At 36.3% G+C, this 20,260-nt stretch overlaps 1 protein-coding gene and 1 long non-coding RNA gene across 3 annotated transcripts in view; one reads left to right on the top strand and one right to left on the bottom strand.

The window, feature by feature from the left end:
- The window catches only part of ARHGAP22 (Rho GTPase activating protein 22), a 402,535-nt gene extending 385,208 nt beyond the window's left edge, over positions 1 to 17,327 (bottom strand). Inside the window, exon 1 of one of the 2 annotated variants that reach the window (XM_051981883.1) lies at positions 16,218 to 17,327. In XM_051981883.1, coding sequence (XP_051837843.1) covers positions 16,218 to 16,269 — 52 coding nt within the window. In that variant the 5' untranslated portion in view covers positions 16,270 to 17,327. The remainder of the gene's footprint in view (positions 1 to 16,217) is intronic. The other variant, XM_051981885.1, reaches the window with a different exon arrangement.
- LOC127551811 (uncharacterized) lies at positions 7,452 to 14,946 on the top strand. The gene is made up of 2 exons (XR_007951178.1): positions 7,452 to 8,398; positions 10,467 to 14,946. It is a non-coding gene; the product is annotated as an uncharacterized LOC127551811 (long non-coding RNA).
- Positions 17,328 to 20,260: the final 2,933 nt, after the last annotated feature.

Raw genomic sequence — 20,260 nt, 5'->3', positions numbered from 1 at the left:
CATATTCCTGTATAATTAATGTAATAGTCCTCTAATCTCTCTTATCACGTTTATTTTTCATTCACACTGTGATCTTCCCACCATCTCCCCACCTTGTTGCCTGTACTCTTCCCTATCCTTATTTCCCCATAGTGAAACTTTGGACCCTGTTCCTGTATTTGATGGTTCTGGTAGGTGAGTTTATTTTATTTTCGAAGGCACTAGATCTCCACAATTGTCAACTTCACTCTGTACCATCACACACATAGATTCTCCTTTTTCAATTTATATGTTGTCTTCCTCCATTAAAATGAAAGTTCCTTGAGAGCAGGGACTATCTTGTTTGCTTGTTCTTAGCATAATGAATAGCACATAGTAAACAGTTATTCATCTATTCATCTGTTTGTCTTTTTCTCCCTCTCCCTTTCACTCTCTCTTGGCATCTATCTATCCATCCATCCATCCATCCATCTCTCTTTTTTTCTATCTATCTATTTCTGTTTATTATTTTTGCAAATTTATCCTTCTCACCAATGCTATATTCATCTTTCTTGTGTCCAGATCTAATCATGTTCTTCTTCTACTCACAACTCTTTAATGGCTTCTGATTGCTAATTGAAAAAAAGTTAAAATTGCTTACTCTGCTTTCAAGACCATGGAAAATTGAATACCATTCTATCTTTCAATTCAAGTCAAATCATTTGAAAAAAATAATGATTAAGTGTCAATTATGTGTAAGATACATATTTCCTCTTACTCTACCCCTATGCCTACCATTTCTGCTTTTTGAAATACTACTCATCTTTCAAGGTCAAGATCAAATGTAATTTGCTAAGTGAAGTCTTCCCTAGCCCCTACAATAAGTAAATGGCTTTTCTCCCTTTGATCTCACATGGCAATTGTGTTGCACCTCCCTCATACATAAGAGATATTGTGATTATTTATGTGTCATATCTCCCTCCCCCATTAGATCATGGGCTCCAGAATAGCAGAAAAGATGCCTGTTTGACCTTTATTATCCTTTACAGACCCTGATTCAATGCTCTTTGCATACTTTTATAAGGTATAAGTTAAATATTTAATTAGGTATTATTAAATGTTTATGGAAGTTTATTTGCTAATGACCAAATTAAATTCCTTACAATATTTTGCAGATTGCATTCTGAATTAGACTATTGGTTTAAAGATATTTGGAGTCCTTAGCCTCTGGCAGAAACTTAAAGAACAAAATTTTACATAGCATATAACATGATTTTTAAAACAAATATATAAACTCCTTTGTGATTTCACTCAAATGCAGTTAGGAAAACTACAAATCATTAGCACCATGTTTTTGTTAAAAAGATTGAATCTGACAAGAGCAGACCTTGTTGAAGACATCTGTTATACAGGCTTTCTTGCTTAAGAGAATTAGTTTTAATCAGATCAAGAAAGGGTGGGTTACAGTGGTCCATCTGTCAGCCCAAAGGCAGACCCAGTAGGAAGAGACTGGATCTTACTTTCTTGCCTTATTGAAGCTGGCCTTAAGTTCTCAAAGGTTTTGGCATCAGATCTCAAGTTCTGGCATAGACAAAATTGTGGGAAAGGCTTCATATCCTGGCTCTTGTTACATTAGGCCCAGCTTAGCAGAATGAAGGGACATCTATGCCCAGAAGGTTGGCTACCAGCTCATGATTTTCTAACCACAGCCATTTATGAAAATACCTGCTAAGTTATGAGACATTTATGAACTTATGAGGGAATACACAGACCAATGAAATCACAATTTTTTGAATCATTAAAGTATACAAAGAACCAGATATTATAAGGGTACTTATTAAAAAGGGATTGCCCCTCTAAGGTAGAAGCATTATTTCTGAGTATTGCTATAATATCAAATGTCAAACAGTCAGCCACATCTTCTAGGAGGAAGGATGTTCCATTGAAAATAAATAGGTACATTTTTATCGTCAGTTATGGTGAGAATAATAATGTGTTTTTGGCAATGAATAAGATGCTGGGCATCAAATGACACACATTCTACCATATCTATATAATTGATCAGCTCTAAAATACTATAGAGTATGCTTCTCCTAGACATAGGTAATGAAACCATTCTTCTTGGGATGCAGCTAGATGGTACAGGGAATAAAGTGCTGGATGGACATAGTATTAGGCAAATTTGAGTTTGAATCTTAAGTCAGACTCTTGCTAGCTGAGAGATCCTGCAAGAAGCAACTACTCCCAGCCTCGGTTTTCTCATCTGTAAAACAGGGATAAAAAGATTACTTACCTCATAAGGTTATTATGAAGATCAAATGAGGTAACATATGTAAAATACTTTGCCAACTTTCAAGCATAATATAGATGCTAGTTATTATTAGTAAGCCACCACCTCTGTAGCTTAGAAACCATGAGATGCTCTAACAGATAAGAAACAGCAGTGTATATTGGATAAAGTTTTGCATTTACAATCTAGAGACCCAAATTCAGAGGACAAACCATCCTTTCTTTCCTGTCCTGTCCCCAAACTGGCTATGACTGCAGCTTCACTCTAGAGAAATTCTTCTCTTTTCAGAAGAACACACACACACACACACACACACACACACACACACACACACACGCTCACTTGTTCCTGTTTCAGAAACAGCTAATTACAGTTTGCTGGCATGTATTATGCATGTGACCTTGTCTGAACCTCAGATCCCATGCTGTTAAAATAGATAATTTGTAGGAAGGGAGGAGGGAAGAGAATATGCATTTATTAAGTGCCTACTATATGTCAAACACTGGGCTAAGTGCTTCACAAATATTACTTCATTTGGCTTAGAATAGGAAAATCTAGAGATTTTTAGGTTTTATAAATTCTAAATCCTTGGAAGATATGAGATCATAACTATTTAACACTATTATAGTTATCATTTTTGTCAAAATTATCATTATTTGATGGACTTGACCATGTATTTTTCTATTAACCAAATACCATCACACTGGGAAACAAAATATATTTACTCAATTCTATACTTACTCAATACAGATCTATTTCTCTTTCTGGGGCTACATGGTTAGAAGAAACTGTTCATAGGTTGGGCTTATAACATTTAGAGTTAAAGGAACTCTAAAGATCATCTCATTTAACCCTTTCACTTTACAAATGAGAAAACTGATACCCATAGCTGGGCAATGGAGGAATCAGAACATATTTAAAGAGTGAATACAGGGACAGCTAGATGGAACTAGATGGCCCTGAAGTCAGGAGAACCTGAGTTCAAATCAAGCCTTAGACATATGACATTCAATAGCTGTGTGATGCTGGGAAATTAACTTAATCTTATTTGGTGAGGGAAAAGATCCCGCATCTGTAAAACGAGGCAGAGAAAGAAATGGCAAACCACTCCAATATCTTTGCCAAGAAAACCCAAATAGGGTTGTGAAGAATTGTTCACAAAAGAAACAACTAAACAACAGTGTGTGTGTGTGTGTGTGTGTGTGTGTGTGTGTGTATGCACATATGTACCATGGACAATTTTGTCAGTCTGGGGAAAGTTAGGAACTCCTCAGATGACTGTTTTAAAATAATTTAAGGAAATGGTAATTGCACTTAGAGGTTGGTGAAAATAAAATAATAGTACTAGTAATAGTAGCAGTAGTACTAGTAGTAGCTATAATTATAGTAGTAGTACTAGTAGCAGTAGTAGTAATAGTTAGAGGTGACAGTGGTGGTGGTGGTGGTGGTGATAATGGTAATTATCCAAGTTCACATACCTCCTGAAATCAGCCTATGAATCCCAAATTAAGAAACCCTGATATAAGCAGATTAATGAATTAATACTTTTCTATCTGAAAACAGTATTGTGGATAACTCTATCTTTGTATGGTACATTTTCTCTTTCTGATGCCCTCTCTACATTTATACCCACATAGTTGTATTTTATTGAAAAAAAAAGTTATGGATTTACCCTGAGAGAACAGAAAGTTATTTCAGTGTATTTGATGATTATGGATGTGATAATGGAATACCCAGTTCCTTTGGGTAAATTTAGTGCCAGGAGATGTTGCCAACATTTAATGGCATTCTCTAACTCTGCAGAAAAGGAAGTGGAGTAACTATGAAAGGTAACTATGAAAAACTCAATGGAGTAGGAGTTAGGAAGGCCTCTGGCACTTAATAGCTATATGCCTCTTGGCAATTCAACTCTTCTCAGCCATAGTTTCCTCATCTATAACATGGGGGATAAAGCTTGTCGGCCTTGAAGGTCCCTCCCAGAGCTAAATCCATATTCTAATAATCCTATGAACCTACCAGGTGGTAGTCTCTGTGCTAAGAGTTGTATGAACTAATGTAATTCTCACAACACTCGTAGGAGGTAGGTATTATTATTATCCTCATTTTGTAGTTGAAAAATGAGGAAGATAAAGATTAAACTATTTGACCAATGTCTGAGGCTATATTTGAATCCAGGTCTCCCTGACTCTAGGCTCAGGCTCCAGCATCATGTTGCTGAAGATACAACAAATGAAACAATACCTGCTTACAAAGAGTTTACATTTTAACAAAACCAAAATACAGTGTGTCAATGACTTCTAAGACTTATTCTCTTAATATGTTTAGAAGAATTTCACATGTTTAACCTATATTGGATTACTTGCTGTTTAGGGGAGGGGGAAGATGGGAAGGGAGGGAGAAAAAATTGGAATACAAAGTTTTGCCTGAATGTTGAAATGTTGAAAACTATATTTGTATGTATTTTGAAAATAAAAAAGCTTTTATAGAAATCATTCTCTTAAGAAAAAGAAAGTTGCAAACTTTAAAATATTATAGATACAAATTATAGATACTGGGCACTAGAGAATTCAGGTAATTTGTCTAAGATCAGCAACCATTGAGTCCAAAGTTAGGATTTATACTTAGATATTTTGATACAAAATCCTTTGTTTTTTTCCTCTACTTTGGGTACAACAAAAGAGAAGTGGGAACTATACCTATTCTGTATATACAAGCACTCAATGTTATTTACTTTTATTCCTTGATGTTCACATGAGCAAAATTGGAATAACCAATCTTCATTAATGTCTCCAAGTTCTGCCAATAAATCATTCCTGTACAAGAGTTCTCTGCTTTAGTTTCCAACTTATAGGTTTGATCATCTTTATTCCCTATCTCCTTTTGAATGAATAAAATAATAACGAAACTCTGAGAAAAAGGGGAAAGTGGTGGCCAAGATAATGCTTGGAGAGTTTTCTTTTCCAAAGATGAGATTTATGATCTTCTTCTTAAATCTGTATCTCTCCTGAGCCCAAGTCCAGAATTCTCTCCAACCATCAGGCTACCTTTACTTCCTTTCCTACACGGTCACCTCTTGTTTCTCTTGGCACCTATTCCCTTATCCAATTTACCCTAGGAAGCAGTTTTCAAAATTAAGTTAAATTTCATACTTCTATTAGTTTGTGGGTTCTTTTGTTTCCATACATACGGTGGGCACTAAAAACCTTTGAGATGGAATGGATTTTCTTTAGTTTGCCACTAAATGTTGACCTTGAATTGTTGGCTTTCATGGTGATTGGCCCAGACTTGTTTGTGCTTCATGGATTCTGCCTAGAACCAAACAATCTACTTTGCCAATAAGGTATGAGGGAAAGGGAAGAGCAGGAAGTTCAATGGGCAAAAAACTTGTTAGTACAAGGAACCATTGGAGGTAACTGGTGGTGCAGTAGATAGAACATTGTTGCATTGAATCATGAGGAATTGAGTTCAAAAATGGCTTTAAGATACTTATTTCCTATGTGAGCTGGAACAATTGATCTGAACTCTGCCTCAGTTTCTTCAATTGTAAAATTAGGATAATAATAATACCTACTTCTTGTTGCAAGAATCTAATGAGATGATATTTGTAAAAACTGCTTATCATTAATGCCGTGTTCATAGAAAACATTATATAAGTTTTTATTTCCCCCTTCTCATTATTCAAAATAGTCAGAGATCAATATTCTGAAGCAATGCATAAAGAAAAACATCTGTTATATTAAATAGTAAAAAAAAAGCCTAGGTTATAAAATAAATGTCTGAGATAATTTGAAGTGATAGTTGGATTCAGCTGTGAAGTATGGGATCAAGCACAAGGATATTGGTTGAGACCAAGTTTGAAGATAGAGGGAACAGAGCACTGGATTTGGAATCAGAAGAACTGGACTGATGCTTGACTCTGACCCTTACTACCCATGTTATATAGGGCAAGTCATCATCTTTTTGAATATATTTCATCACATGTGAAATGATGATACTTGACTAAATGATCCCTAAGGGCCAATCTAACTTCCAAAATTTGATGAAATTGTAGGGGTTGCTGATTCTGGCAGCCTCATCTCCCTGGCAGTACACACTGTCCTTTTGAACTGGAAAGGGTTGGGGTGCAACTATCTCTCCTCATCCAACAACAGCTGCTCTTGCAGATGCCAGAAGATGCATGTTTCAGGGGTGCCTGAAGACACTCCCTAGTGGGTACAGGGGAAGCAGCTGAACAACAGTTGCTGTTTCCTTCACTTATTTTTTCCTTCTTTTGTTTTGTCATCCTGGAAAAAATACTCTTTTCTAAAGTTTACCCTGCACCAAACCTCAGAAACATGCCAGTTTTTAATCTATCAATATGGACTACCTTCCTATCCCCTCACTTCCAAATAATTAATTTTTTTAAATTATAGAACATTCTGAAATTTCCAAGTGTGTCATATGGTTGTTGTTATTTTTTTTAAAGCAAGGGAAGAATATATAATAGCTTCTTCTCATTGTTCTTGTTCTCCTCCTCCCTTTCTTTCTCCTCTTCTTCTTCTTCCTCCTATATGGCACTTGAAGGTTTAACAATCACTGTATATACACTCTTATTATCAATTCTATGAAGTAGATTTATCATTGTTATTATTTTACAAATAAGGAAACTGAGAATCAGAGATATTAAGGGACTTGTCTAGCATCACATAGATAACAAGCAACTAAGGAAGAATTTGAATCCAAGTCACTGAGGCCATATGCTGAGTGCTACCTTTTTTTTCCTTCTTGCTATCTCACATTACTCAGATGTCATCCTCAACTATCTCCTTAGTCACTCTTGTCTCGAATGAAAAGGTGGCCCTTTTTCTTGCTAAAACAAACTCCATTGCATATATAAATGATCCCATTTCCTCTTGTCTTCTTCAGTAGAATGTCTCTTTTATCATCTTCTCTCTCACCAATCCTCAATCTGCCCCTGCTTCCCTGATGCTTACAGTACCATCCGTGTCTTTACCATCCTTAAAAAAAGTTTATGAGTACAGCATATGTGAGACCTGGGCTGGACTTTTGCTCAATCTTAGAAGAATCACGATGGAGAAGGGTGAACTCTCCTTTTATGATACTCTCTTCATGAGAAATTAAAAAAAATTAGAGATGGAAAGAACATGAAAATAGTATGTGCTTCTGTGTGTGTGTGTGTGTGTGTGTGTGTGCATGTATTTAACCTAATCAAAAAACATTCTTGTGGCCAAAAAAAGTACACCTAAGAGAGCATTAGTAATATCCAGTCTCATCCTCAAACAGTGAGGCATAATGCCAAGAGCAATTAATTCAAAAGGTCAGAATACATTTATGTTTGGATTCTGCCTTTTTACTTTTACTATAGTGTGACCAAGGGCAAGTCATTATATTTCTTTAACTCTCAATTTATTCATCTATAAAATGAGACTAATTTTGTCTTGGTGCCTATCCTAAAGGTTTGTTGATGGAAAAAATAAGTAATATATATAAAGTGATATGTAAATGAGGGCTATTATTATTTAAAGACTGGGAACTCAGATGACTTCAGGATGGGGTCACCTACATTATAAAATTTGTATTGTGTCGTACAATCAATCGTCTTCTCCCCATCAATAATATCTTCTTCATTTGCCTGCTGTGGGAGCATAAATTACTTTGTTAGAGAGATTCCTTCCCTTGGGACTTATAAGATTTCCCTTCTCAAGAGTCTACTAATTAAGACAGGAATAGTCCCTGAAGGTGTAACATTTTATACCACTGTCAGTTATGCCCTTTAGCAGGATTAGTTACCAGTCTCCTAAGAGAGAAGTCTTAAGGGAATGAAGGACAGAACAGTCTCTATGGATAGAGAACAGGGACTTACCAAGATGATTGGTTGATGGGAAATCTATATATTACTTTGGGGTTATTATATTCTCTGTTTTGGGGATATGTAAGAAGTTGTGGAGGCTACTTTCCAATATGACACCTGGGGCTCATGATCTTTTTTACTTTCCCTTTTTCTCTCTCTTTTTTTTTTTATTGCTAGCTATTTCCCTCCTTCCATATTGTTGAAAGCAGAGAAAAAAGAATATGGCACAGATTTCAGATCTAGGATGGACCAGAAGAGATCATCCATCTTGTCTAATTTTCTACCTTCAGACATGTAAGGTAATTGCAATCCAGCAGTCATTTAATAAATACTTTTTTTAATGCAAACCACTGAAGTTTTTATGTTTACCATTGAGAGATTATATTATATGCCACTAGATTCCTACTTCTACCCCATTTTACTGATGATGCAACCAAAATATTTGATAAATATTCTTTCATCTTCATAAAAGGCCTGAGAGGTAATTAGATGTAATTATTGTAAAGGTGCAGATAAGAAAGTTAAGGAAGAAAGAGGTTAGATGACTTGTGCAGAGTTACATAGTAGTAAATATCTAGGGCAGGTTATTTGTCTGTGCAAGATCACAAAACTGCTAAATGGTAGAGCACTTATTCTGGTACTTAGAATATTCTGAAACTCCCCTGAAATAGAAATCAACAACTCTCTGTGAATATTGCTTTAACACCAGACTATGGCAGAAAAGGAGCTGCTTGCTGAATGGTTGATTATTTAATGGGTCCAAGTGTTGTTGCCTTTAGCACAGTTATCCATCTTCATAGAAATGGAGAGCTCTTCAATCCCTGCCAGGAATGACTTATGGTGATTGCCTCATCGTCAGTAAGTCACCATACCCACTCTACAAACCAGGTCCCAACTGCCCCAAGTGGCCCATTAGTAATAGATTAAGGCATCTCCTTAATGGCTAATAGATGACTTGCTAGGTGGAGATAGTATATTTCCTCAGTTTTGGTTGCAGAGACTTATTGCAAAGCTAGAATACTCCAAAGCTACCCAAAAGCAACAATGTGTGTGTGTGTGTGTGTGTGTGTGTGTGTGTGTGTGTGTGTGTGTGTGTAGCGGATGGAGGAGGGGGATACTTCCTGACAAAAACCCATAATCCCACAAACCATTTTGTCCTGAACAAATTCCAACAGATTGTCACCCACAAAGTGAGACTAATTAGGCTATCACATAGGGCACAGTTGGAGAGCCCATGGGAGCCTGGAGTGAGTCCAGCCTGACCTTTGAGCATTTTCAGCCCAAAGAATGAGGGAGTCAACATCATGTGCTTGATTAACTTTCTCTATTGACCAACTGACAGAGTACAGGGGAGGGAACAAGAGATGTGACTGGGAAACTATAGAGGCTGCTCAAGCACCAGGAAAAGCAGACTACACACAACTCCAAAAAACAATGGATCATACATAAAAAATTAATAGAAGGTACTAGTTTAAAAAACAGTTGAGAGTTTACTTTGTTTTGAACATATTGATGATTCTTCTACAGTTAGTTAACATGAAATAGCATAAAGAAAATAATATCCTATCTCCTGTGTTCTTCTCCATCCTTACCTCTGTTCTTACCTTTCTTCTAAGGACCAGAGAGTAATACAAGCCTTTTCATTGAAAAGGCCTCTCCTTTTAATGGTTTTCTGGATTGTAACTAGGTTAAGGAATTGCATTACCTATGAGAGCAGGATAACATATCAGCTAGATAACTATTCTCAGGGCTTAGTTTATTTGATTAATTCATTACTTCCCTTAAGCAACCTTGCACAGAGCTGGACCAGGAGAAGGAGGAGAAATTAGGCTGTTACATTTATATTGGTGGGGGATGGAAGTCAGAAAAAGGCAGTTTGTCATCCCCATTCCACACCTTCAGTCAGTCTGACATTTATTAAGTGTCTACTGGGTTACAAGGTGCTGTGCTAAGTGCTGGGGATACTTAGAAAGATAAACAACAGTTTACTCTCAAGGAGTCAACAGCAAAACATAGAAATCACTATGTACTTTCAGAATGAAATTATATCTTCCTCCTGTATCAGTTTACTTGATACTGGCAAAAGGGAACTATTCCCTCTCTGTGTTTCTAAGAGAGTGGTTTTCCCTGGATAGAAGCCTTATAATGAGTAGGTCTACCTGTGGAGAGCAGAAGAGACATTGAATTGAGTTGATCAGCTGTCTAGGCGTAATGGCTGCTGTTGACAGCCTATCCCAGATCATACTAAAATAGATTTAATGAGAGAATGAAATTCTGAGGCTCATTGAACCAATTAATCAACAAGGATTTATTATATACCAATTTCTGGGGATATGAAAGCTGAAATTAAATATTCCTTGCTCTCAGAGAGTTTCCATTCAAATGGAGGAGACAATCTGGTCATAGAAGAGAACTATAGAAGATCGTGATAGATGAAGGGACTGGGGAAGACCTCCTAAAGAAGGTGAAACTTGAGCTGAGTTCCACAAGAATCCAAGAAAGTCAAGAAAAATGGCCCCAACAATAATTCCATCTTTGCCTGCTTTGGGGAAATGAATATCAAAACTCCTCATAAAAAATCAAATTTGTCCAGATTTTAGCTCACCCGTGAGATGGCCTAAAGATATCAGGAGCCAGGTGGTGGATTAAATACCTCTGAATTTCTGCTCCATAATAGAACCTCTTTCTCTTAACAAATCTAACAGAGAAAAAAAGTTTTTTTTGAAAACTTGGCTTCTTTTGTTCCTCTCTGCCAAGTGGCAAACCTGAGTGCTGCAAAGAGAACAACTATGTCAGTTACTGATATTCTTCTTTGAATTGATAGACAATAGATAGATGTATTATTCTTTTTTAAAATACTTTTAGATCTGAGAGTAGGCAGGGAGGAAGGGATACAAAGCAGAGGAAATGGTCTCAACCTAGGAGTCTGCATGACTAAACTGGTAATGATGAAAACTGAGTTTTAGTACTGAGTCAGCTACTGATTCATTCATTATGAGATCTTGGGAAAGTCCCTTCCATTTATGGCCCCACAGTTCCTCATTTGTAAAATGATGGCATTGGATTCATGCGATGACATCTTCAAAGATGACTTTCTTTCCCAATTGATAAATGATCTAAGGATATGAAAAAGTAGTTTTCAGATGAAGAGATTAAAGCTATTTACAATCATATAAAAAAATTCTCTAAATCACTATTGATTATAGAAATGTAAATAAAACCACTCTGCAGTACCACCAAACACATATCAGATTCTCTAATTGACAAAAGCAGAAATGATGAATGTTGTAGGGAATGTGGGAAAAGTGGGACACTAATGAATGGTTGGTGGAGTTGTGAAATGATCCAACCATTCCAGAGAGTGATCTGAACTATGCCTAAAGGGCTATAAAACTGCCCATATACTTTGATTCAACAATATCACTACTAGATCTCTATCTCAAAGAGATCATAAAAAAGGGAAAAGGACCCACTTGTACAAAAATATTTATAGCAGCTTTTTTTGTGCAAAGAATTGGAAACTGAGGGTATGACCATGGCCACCAGCTGGGGAATGGCTAAACAAATTGCCATAATGCCCATCAATTGGAGAATGGCTGGGTAAATTGTGGTATATGAATGTTATGGAATATTATTGTTCTGTAAGAAATGACCAGCAGGATGAATACAGAGAGGACTGGCGAGACTTACATGAACTGATGCTAAGTGAAATGAGCAGAACCAGGAGATCATTATACACTTCGACAACGATATTGTATGAGGACATATTTTGATGGAAGTGGACTTCTTTGACAAAGAGACCTGAGTTTCAATTGATAAATGACGGACAAAAGCAGCTACATCCAAAGAAAGAACACTGGGAAACGAATGTGAACTATCTGCATTTTTGTTTTTCTCCCCGGGTTATTTATACCTTCTGAATCCAATTCTCCCTATGCAACAAGAGAACTGTTCGGTTCTGCAAACATATATTGTATCTAGGATATACTGCAACATATCCAACATATAAAGGACTGCTTGCCATCTAGGGGAGGGGGTGGAGGGAGGGAGGGGAAAAAAAATCGGAACAGAAACGAGTGTCAATATAAAGTAATTATTAAATAAAAATTAAAAAAAAACAAATTGCCATATATAAATACAATAGAATGCTATTGTTCTATGAAAAATGATGAGCTGACAGATTTCAGAAAAGCCTGGAGAGACTTCCATGAACTAATGGTGAGCAAAGTGAACAGAATCAGGAGAATGTTGTACACAATAAACAGCAACATTGTGTGAGGATCTACTATGACAGACTTAGCTCTTCTTAGCAATACAATGCCATAAGACTTGTCATGGAAAATGTCATCCACATCCAGAGAAAGAACTATGGAGTCTGAATGCAGATCAAAGCATACTTTTTTTTTCACTTTTTAACAAGTTGTTTTTTGTTTTGTCTTTCTTGTGATTTTCCCCTTTGTTCTGATTTTTCTTTCACAAAATTGCTAATAAGGGATATATTTAACAGGATTGTACATGTATAATCAGTACTAAATTGTTTGCTGTCTTGAAGAGGGGGGAGGAAAGGAAGGGAGGGAAAAATTAGAACTCAAAAACTTACAAAAATGAATTTCAGAAACTATATATATATATATATTTGGAATATATGGAATACTACTAAATGCAAAAAAAGAAAAAAGATGACTTTCATCTCTGTGATTATATGGATCTATAATATAAGTTAATGGTAATAAAATGGGAAGGCACAAGGTGCCATCAGACTTCCCCATGCAAAGCTAGGCCTTGTTGCTCACAGATAATATAAGGATTGGATATACAGTTTGATTTCTATCCCTGGATCCTCTCTAAGGTAAAGGATCAAGAATTGTTGATTTTGGTGCTGCATATATTATTTGGCTCATTAATAAGCAAACACAAATTATATACAGTGTAAATAAAAATATGAAATCATGAATGAATGAAAATAAAGTATTTCCATTGGTGGTACCAATCTGATTGTACTTGGGATGTACCTTATAGCAATGATTCCAAATATATACCATTTCTTTTAAGACAGATATTCTTCATGTTCCTACCCAATGGATTTGGGTTTTTTGCCTAGGGGGAGTGTATGAGAAGTTGTGACCAAACCTTTTGAATCTTTTCCTGCAGGGGAAAGGTGAAAGGCAGATTTATAATAATTCTCTGCATGTCTCCATTACTGTGGTCTCTAACTGTTCTTTCCTGTGTCCCCTGTTCTGGGTTCACTTTTCTTTGTTACAGTCAGATCATTTTTAAAGATGATGTCTTATCTTAAAACTTCTGAGCCTTCATATTATTTAGGCCATCACCCAGGTCCACTCTCATATTTCACCTGCTACTAAAATGATAAAGGTTTTTGGAGGAAGTCATGAAATTTTAATGACTTAGTTCACTTACAAATTGACAGTATTTAACTTCAAATGGATATTCCATCCTGCAGACCAATCCTGTGACCCATCTCTGATTCTCCCCCACAATGACTTTTCCAAAGTCTCAAGAGCCTTCTTTCCTTAAGCCCACAACCCTCAACACTTTACACAGATCCAACCCTAGAAAGGCAGCAGTGTTTCATCTGGGCTGGGCTGGTAAAGCAAACTTAAAGGCATCACATGAGGGCTAGTTTTATTCTTTAAATCTTTATTTTTATGAAGGTGAGGAGACAATGCATTCCAAACACAACAGCGTCCAGTGGAAAGGCATGGAAATGAAAGGAGGAATGTCCCAAGTATAGAACAGAAAGAAAACTGTATCACAGAGTCTGAGGGAGGACAATGTAATTAAGATTAGAAAGATAAGCTAGGTCCAAGTTAGGTCCAAGTGAGGACTTCATAGAACTCATACAGGTAATCAGTGTCAAAACTGGGACTTGAACTCAGGTTTTCTGACTGTAAGTCTAGCATCTCTCCAAAGCTCCTCCATTCTTCCCTTTAAAACTCACCTCAAAGGCTGTGTCCTCTCTGAGATTTTTTTGGACTTCTACTTCCTTCATCCCTCTAATCATGAATGACCTTGACCCAATGAATCTCACATAGGAACTATGATCCTATGAACTCTACCATTGTTCCAGGATTGAGTCCTATAGTGATCCCTATTACTCTCCAGACAAAAGTATAGCTTCCTGGGCACCCTTTCTTATGTGTGTCATCTCCCGCCTTGAAATATAAATTTCTTGAGGGCTCAACTGGTTTTGTATTTGTATTCTCAGTATTCAGTACAATGATTGGCATATAATAAAAACTCAATAAATATTTTTTTCCATTTTTCCATTTATTCAGACATTTTACCTGCACCTTTTTAATATACTTATTGAGACAATCATGTATCACAATTAAATGATTTGGGTTTGTGTCGGTGGCACAGTGGATAGAATACCAAATTTGGAGATGGAAAAATGAGTTCCGATTCAGCCTCAGACATTTTGCTAGCTGGGTGACCTTGGGCAAGTCATTTAATCCTGTTTGCCTCAGTTTCTTCAACTGTAAAAAGAGCTACAGGAGGAAATGGCAAACCACTCTGTTATCTTTGCCAAGAAAACCCCAAATAAAGTCCCATAAGAGTCAGATGTGACTGAAATGACTGAGCAGTCTTTCCTCACTAGGGAATAAATTCCGTGATAGCAAGAACTGTAAAATGTCTATGACTGGGGTCTCTCCCAGCTCTGAGCATAGTGCTCTGTACATGACACATGCATGTCAGCTGCATTTTGATCTAAATGCTTTCATGCTTATCTAACAGTTTGCTGAGAGCAGCAAATGAAGTAATTCTTGGAAAAAACTTTGTAAATCTTAGAGCTTTATATAAGAATAAACAAGAAAAGGTAAACATTTCTCTGTGTGTGTGTGTTTTGTAGTCATTTTTAGTACCATTTAATTTTTTTTCTAGAATTGTTGTGTTTATATATAAACAGATGCAACCTGCCTATAATAACACCTACTCTAATCATTTGCTTTGATGAACAAATATAGGGCTCTCCTGTGGCATTCAAGCCTTGCTATTATTTAAAAAAAATTAGATTATGAAGAAGTTATGCATCTGCTCCATGCATAACTGGTATCTCCTAACACAAATAACTCTCCCTTTCCAGAACAGTTGACTGGCACATAAATACATTAAAGAACAATAAGAGCTTCCTCTGCCACTTCCTCAGGCTCTGGGCTCTCCCAGGCCTTTCTCAATATAGAACAGCTCCTATCAACTCCTTCACAACCACCATTATCATCACCACCACCACCATGATCAGAAAAGCTGTCATTCTTGGTCCAGTTTTGCTGCCTTATCATCTCTCATTCTGAGCAATTTTAACTGCCTCCAAGAGTTGATGCATATACAGACTAACTTGGGAGAAAAAAAAAAACCTGATTGAATTTGGCCAAAGCAAATGTTGATTTTTCTTCCAATCATTCATTTGACAAATATATTCTGATATGCTGTGTAAAAGCTTATTTGTTTTAAGTAATTTATCTCATTGTTAGATTAACAAGATGTTCAACTTAATTCAACTGGTCATTTTTCCAGACATGATTCCTTGCTTTAGTGAGTTAAATTAAAAAAACAAAAAACAAAAAACAAAAACCAGAGTTGTATGGATTGACGCAACCTAAATTGAAAATAAATCACCTGTTTATCCAAGTAACTTGAGACTTTCTTTCTTTATGCTGAGGTACAAAATAACCAGACATAAAGTAAAATTTTCAGATCTTGCTGTATATATACATTTATTGCATACTCTTGACCCTGAGTTTATTCCAAGCCCTGAAGCTCTGGACCCAAATGTCCCTTTAGAGAGACTGTCCCTATTGAGACTGCTCCTGTGTGGACAGCAAAATTAGTGAGTAATTCACCAGGGTGGTCACATCTTGAACAAACTATGGGGGTGAGCTAAGGACATATTCTTCACTGCAGCTTCAAATTCCCTTTTCTCAGTACATGGGCACTGCTGAGGAAGGTTCCTCTTTTATCCCCTAGCTAGACTCCCACTCTGTCTAAGAGACTAAAACTGTCCCTTTGGGATTACCCATTAGTCCACAACTCCCCATTACCTGAACAGAGCAAAGAAGAAATACAAGTAAATGATTTTTAAAAAAATCAAATTCTTACCGAAATATCTTGCTGCAAACGTCTTTCTTCTGCTGGAAGCTGTAGGAAACATAATGAAGCTGACAACCTATGTGCAAATTTCTTCTGTATCCTTTTTATACAGAACCAACCACATCCTCAAAGAGACAAGCTAATTCCTGTTTTCCAGTAATAGAAGATCAGCATCTATAGAAAAGAAATATATTTAGAATGCCCTTTATTTTCTGTTTTCTTAAGTTTTATACAAGGATCCACCCTGCGATGATTTAGGGCCCCCCAAGAGGCAGCTTGGTGTAGGAGTGAAAGCTTGGAAAGAGTGAGGAGTAAGGAGAGATCTGGTTTGGATACTGGCTCCAATGCTTACTAGCCATTTGGTGTGGGCCAAACCTCTCAGTCTCTTTCAAAGTCAGTTTCCTTATGTGTAAACAGAGATAGTCATGTATATAGGATGTATATTTTAGATCTGTTGTGAGCAAAAAAAAAAAAAAAAAAAAAAAAAAAAAAAACCTCCACAATTTTGTAATTCTCTAAGATGCTACATAAATATGAATTGCTTCCACTATTATTGCTTCTTTAGAAATTTTCACTTTTTAACTTGGTTGATCTAAATTTTTAAAGCAAGACTTTGCTTTTTGAGAATTCCCCTCTCCCAACTTTATCCTTTTGCCTCCAAATCATAAGGAAAACCAATGATGCTCGTCTTTTAAGATTGCAAAGGATAGGCAGAAGGAACTAAATGTGAATTCATTTTTCACTAATTTTTTTTTAAAAAGTCACCTTAAAATTTGAGAAGTCACTGGTATCATAGTTCTTATTCATGTAAAATAAAAGACAGGGATTGTTGCCTTCTCAAATATCAAGTCTTCTCTTTCTTTCTTTCTATTTCCAGTCTATGACCCTTCCCCATTCCAACCACAATTACTATAATCCTAATTATTCATTTATTCCCATTTTCTCTCTCAGAGCAAGGTCATAGGGAGAATGCTTGTTGTTGGTGGTCAGTCTATGAAGCCATAGAATGGAGACTGACCTAATAGGAATGCCTAAATAATAAATAAGAATGTCTAAAAGACTCTATCAATATCATAGTGCTTGTGCTTCAGTAGATCTCTTATTGGAACTCCACTGAAATCAGGTAAGATCTGGAAATTATACTCTTATATAAGAAGTCTCATCCTTAATAGGGATTTTTGTGAGAGGGTTTTATGACTACTTCTTGGGAATGTCAAGGAAGGGATTCTTGTATAGATATGGATTGGACTAGCTGGGTTTTGAGATCCTACCTCACTCTGAGATTCTATGATTCAGACAAAATATGGGTTCTTTTTTCTTACAAAGTCTCTTTCCTATTTCCTTTAGGATGGAATATAAACACTTCTGTTGAGTATTTAAAGTCCTTCACAAACTGGTTTCAATCTTTCTTTCCAATGTAATGATACATTTCTGCTCCTCATCTGCTCACCATCCCAATCCAACTGGCCTACATGCTATTTCTTTTTTATGACATTCCTTCTCCCACCTCCTTGCCTTTGTATTGGTTGTTTTTCATGCCTGACAACTTTCTTTCCATCTACTCTTTGTGGAGCTTCCAGTTCCCCTTAAAACTCAGCTCAAATGCTGCCTCTTAAAAGATGTTTTTCTTGACTTCCCCCTTTGTTTGTTCTTTCCCACTCTCAATATTACTTTCTAATTATTTTGCACATCTTTGGTATATGATTGTCTGTATATATATATATATTTCTCCCCAAGGGGACATAAGTTCTTAGAGGTCAGAAACTGTTTCATTTTTTTAATAAATGCATTTGCCATTCCTAGTACATAATGCTATTAAAAAAATGTTTAATTGAGTAGAATTTCCTTAAAGAACAGGTGGCTAGACTGTTTTCTAGTTTTAGAGAGAGGAGACTACATTTTGTAGTGAAGAGAGGGACGGAGAAAGGGAAGGAAAAAAGAAACGGAGCAGAGTCACCGGATCATCTTCCTATTGACATGATGTTGATTCAGATCTGTTTTTTCTTTCTAGCTCTGGCACTTTCTATTAAGCCAATCAAACCCACTAGTTAGTAGTCTCTCTTCCAGACTGGAGTGAACTTGAACAGAGGGGAGATGTTATGATTCTCAGACCATCCTACACATCATTGATGGATGACTCATTCGCAAATCACTGCAGAGTGAGGGCAGCTATTCCTTGCTTCACACTGGGCTTTCTACATATGCCATGTGTGATTTCTGCACTTTCTGCTTCACAGTGATCCTTGGTATTCTCCTGGAAGAAAAGCCAGTAGAACTGTAGGTTGGAAAAACCATTCTGGCCATATTATTATATGTTCTTCCCATTGGACCTTAGCCATTTCATTCCAATTCAGCTACAGAACAGTTCTGGGCTTGGAAATGTGGTGGAAAAAATTTGCAAATGATGACAATAGGCAATATATCTAGAATAAGGAAAGGTTGCAGAAAATTTAAAATTAAATATACGACATTTTGAGAGACAAAGCAAAAGGAAAAAAAAAAAAAAAGGAGTCAGCTAGGTATCAGAGCATTGGTCCTGGGGTCATGAGGACCTGAGTTCAAACCCAGCCTCAAACACTTGACATTTACTAGCTGTGTGACCTTGGCCAAGTTGCTTAACCCGCATTGTACACGTACGCACATACACACACACACACACACACACACACTCACACTCAAAGAAACTATTTTCTTTTGATTCTTCTGCCTTTCTAACCATTCTTGAGCCTTCATTGATATATGCCCAAGTGGCAACAACTCCCTTGTTCCTTGTTCTTTCTTTCCCATATTTTCTTTTCCATATTCTTTTCTTGGTCTTTCAAATTGTTATACTTTTTCTGTCTTTTTATATCTTTCTATTTAAAGAGCACTCTGAAGAGTAACAATATCCATGATTCTTTCTTGGTCAACCAATTTCATCACTACTTTTCCTCTTATCTTTTTTTTTTTCCTTCACTGTGATGTCATTGCTAAAGCAATAAGTTAAGGATCAAGGAAACTGAGTTCTATCCAGGCATTGCTATTAAATAATTGTGTGATGTCTTCCATCATTTCTCTTTCTGAGACTAAGGTTCTCCATCTATACAATAGGGGTGGTAGGGTTTGGGCTGGAGAGTCTCAAGTTTCTTGCATTTTATACATGGTTCTTAGATCTACTTTTCATGAAAATTTAGTCATAGACTCTCCCCATGATCTAATTCATGTTTTATAATGCAAGAGCAATGTATTAATATGAAAGAAAAATGTTAAATACTGGTAATTTTCTGGAAGGCACTTCAGAGGGAAGATAAAGGGGGCACACTAACATCTCAAAGGTGACACCTTGGGTAAGGAAAAATAATGGACCAAATTCATCATGTCCAAAATTAGAATGTTAGGACTGAGAAGCACAAGATGAAACTTGTACCCAGAACTTCTGGCCCTAAAATGAGAGTCAGACCAATAATTTATGCAAATTGGTGTATCATCATAATTGGTGTATTCATCATAATTAGAAGGGGACAATAAGATCAAGAAACTCTATCTCTTAATTTTGTTGATGAGAAAACTAAGATAGAGGATGTAAAATGATAATCCAAGTCATATGGCTTAGTAAAACCAGCATTTGAATGAGAGCTTATGACTCAGTGTTTATTTCATTGCAACCTCTTGCATTTTGTCTTCCCTCCATAATTTCCCCTTGTAATTTCCCTGATTCTCTTGGGAACTTCCCAACTTGGGAAAACTTGGGACGATTCTTGGTTCTTTTTCTATCTCTGTCTTGCAATCAAGTTGCTTTGTCCTCTAAAACAAGTCTATCATTTGTCCCACAATCTCTTAGCTGCTTCTTGCCTCTTTTATCTTTCTTCTCTAAACTATTTTTTATATCAGACATATTGAACTCACACATTTCCTGAAAAACTCATGAATTCAGCCCTATCCAGATTAAGATGTAATTTGAAAATGTGTAACAAAGTAAATTAAAATGCAATAAAACATAGATAATATTAATTCATAGTTTTAAAAATTAGTATATAGCTAGGAGAGGTTCCTTTCTATTTGAGTTTGACATC

This window comes from Antechinus flavipes, chromosome 2 (assembly GCF_016432865.1).
Source record: "Antechinus flavipes isolate AdamAnt ecotype Samford, QLD, Australia chromosome 2, AdamAnt_v2, whole genome shotgun sequence".
Classification (NCBI taxonomy): Eukaryota; Metazoa; Chordata; class Mammalia; order Dasyuromorphia; family Dasyuridae; genus Antechinus; species Antechinus flavipes.
Note: the sequence above shows the minus strand (reverse complement) of the source record. Positions and strands in the feature narration are given on the sequence as shown.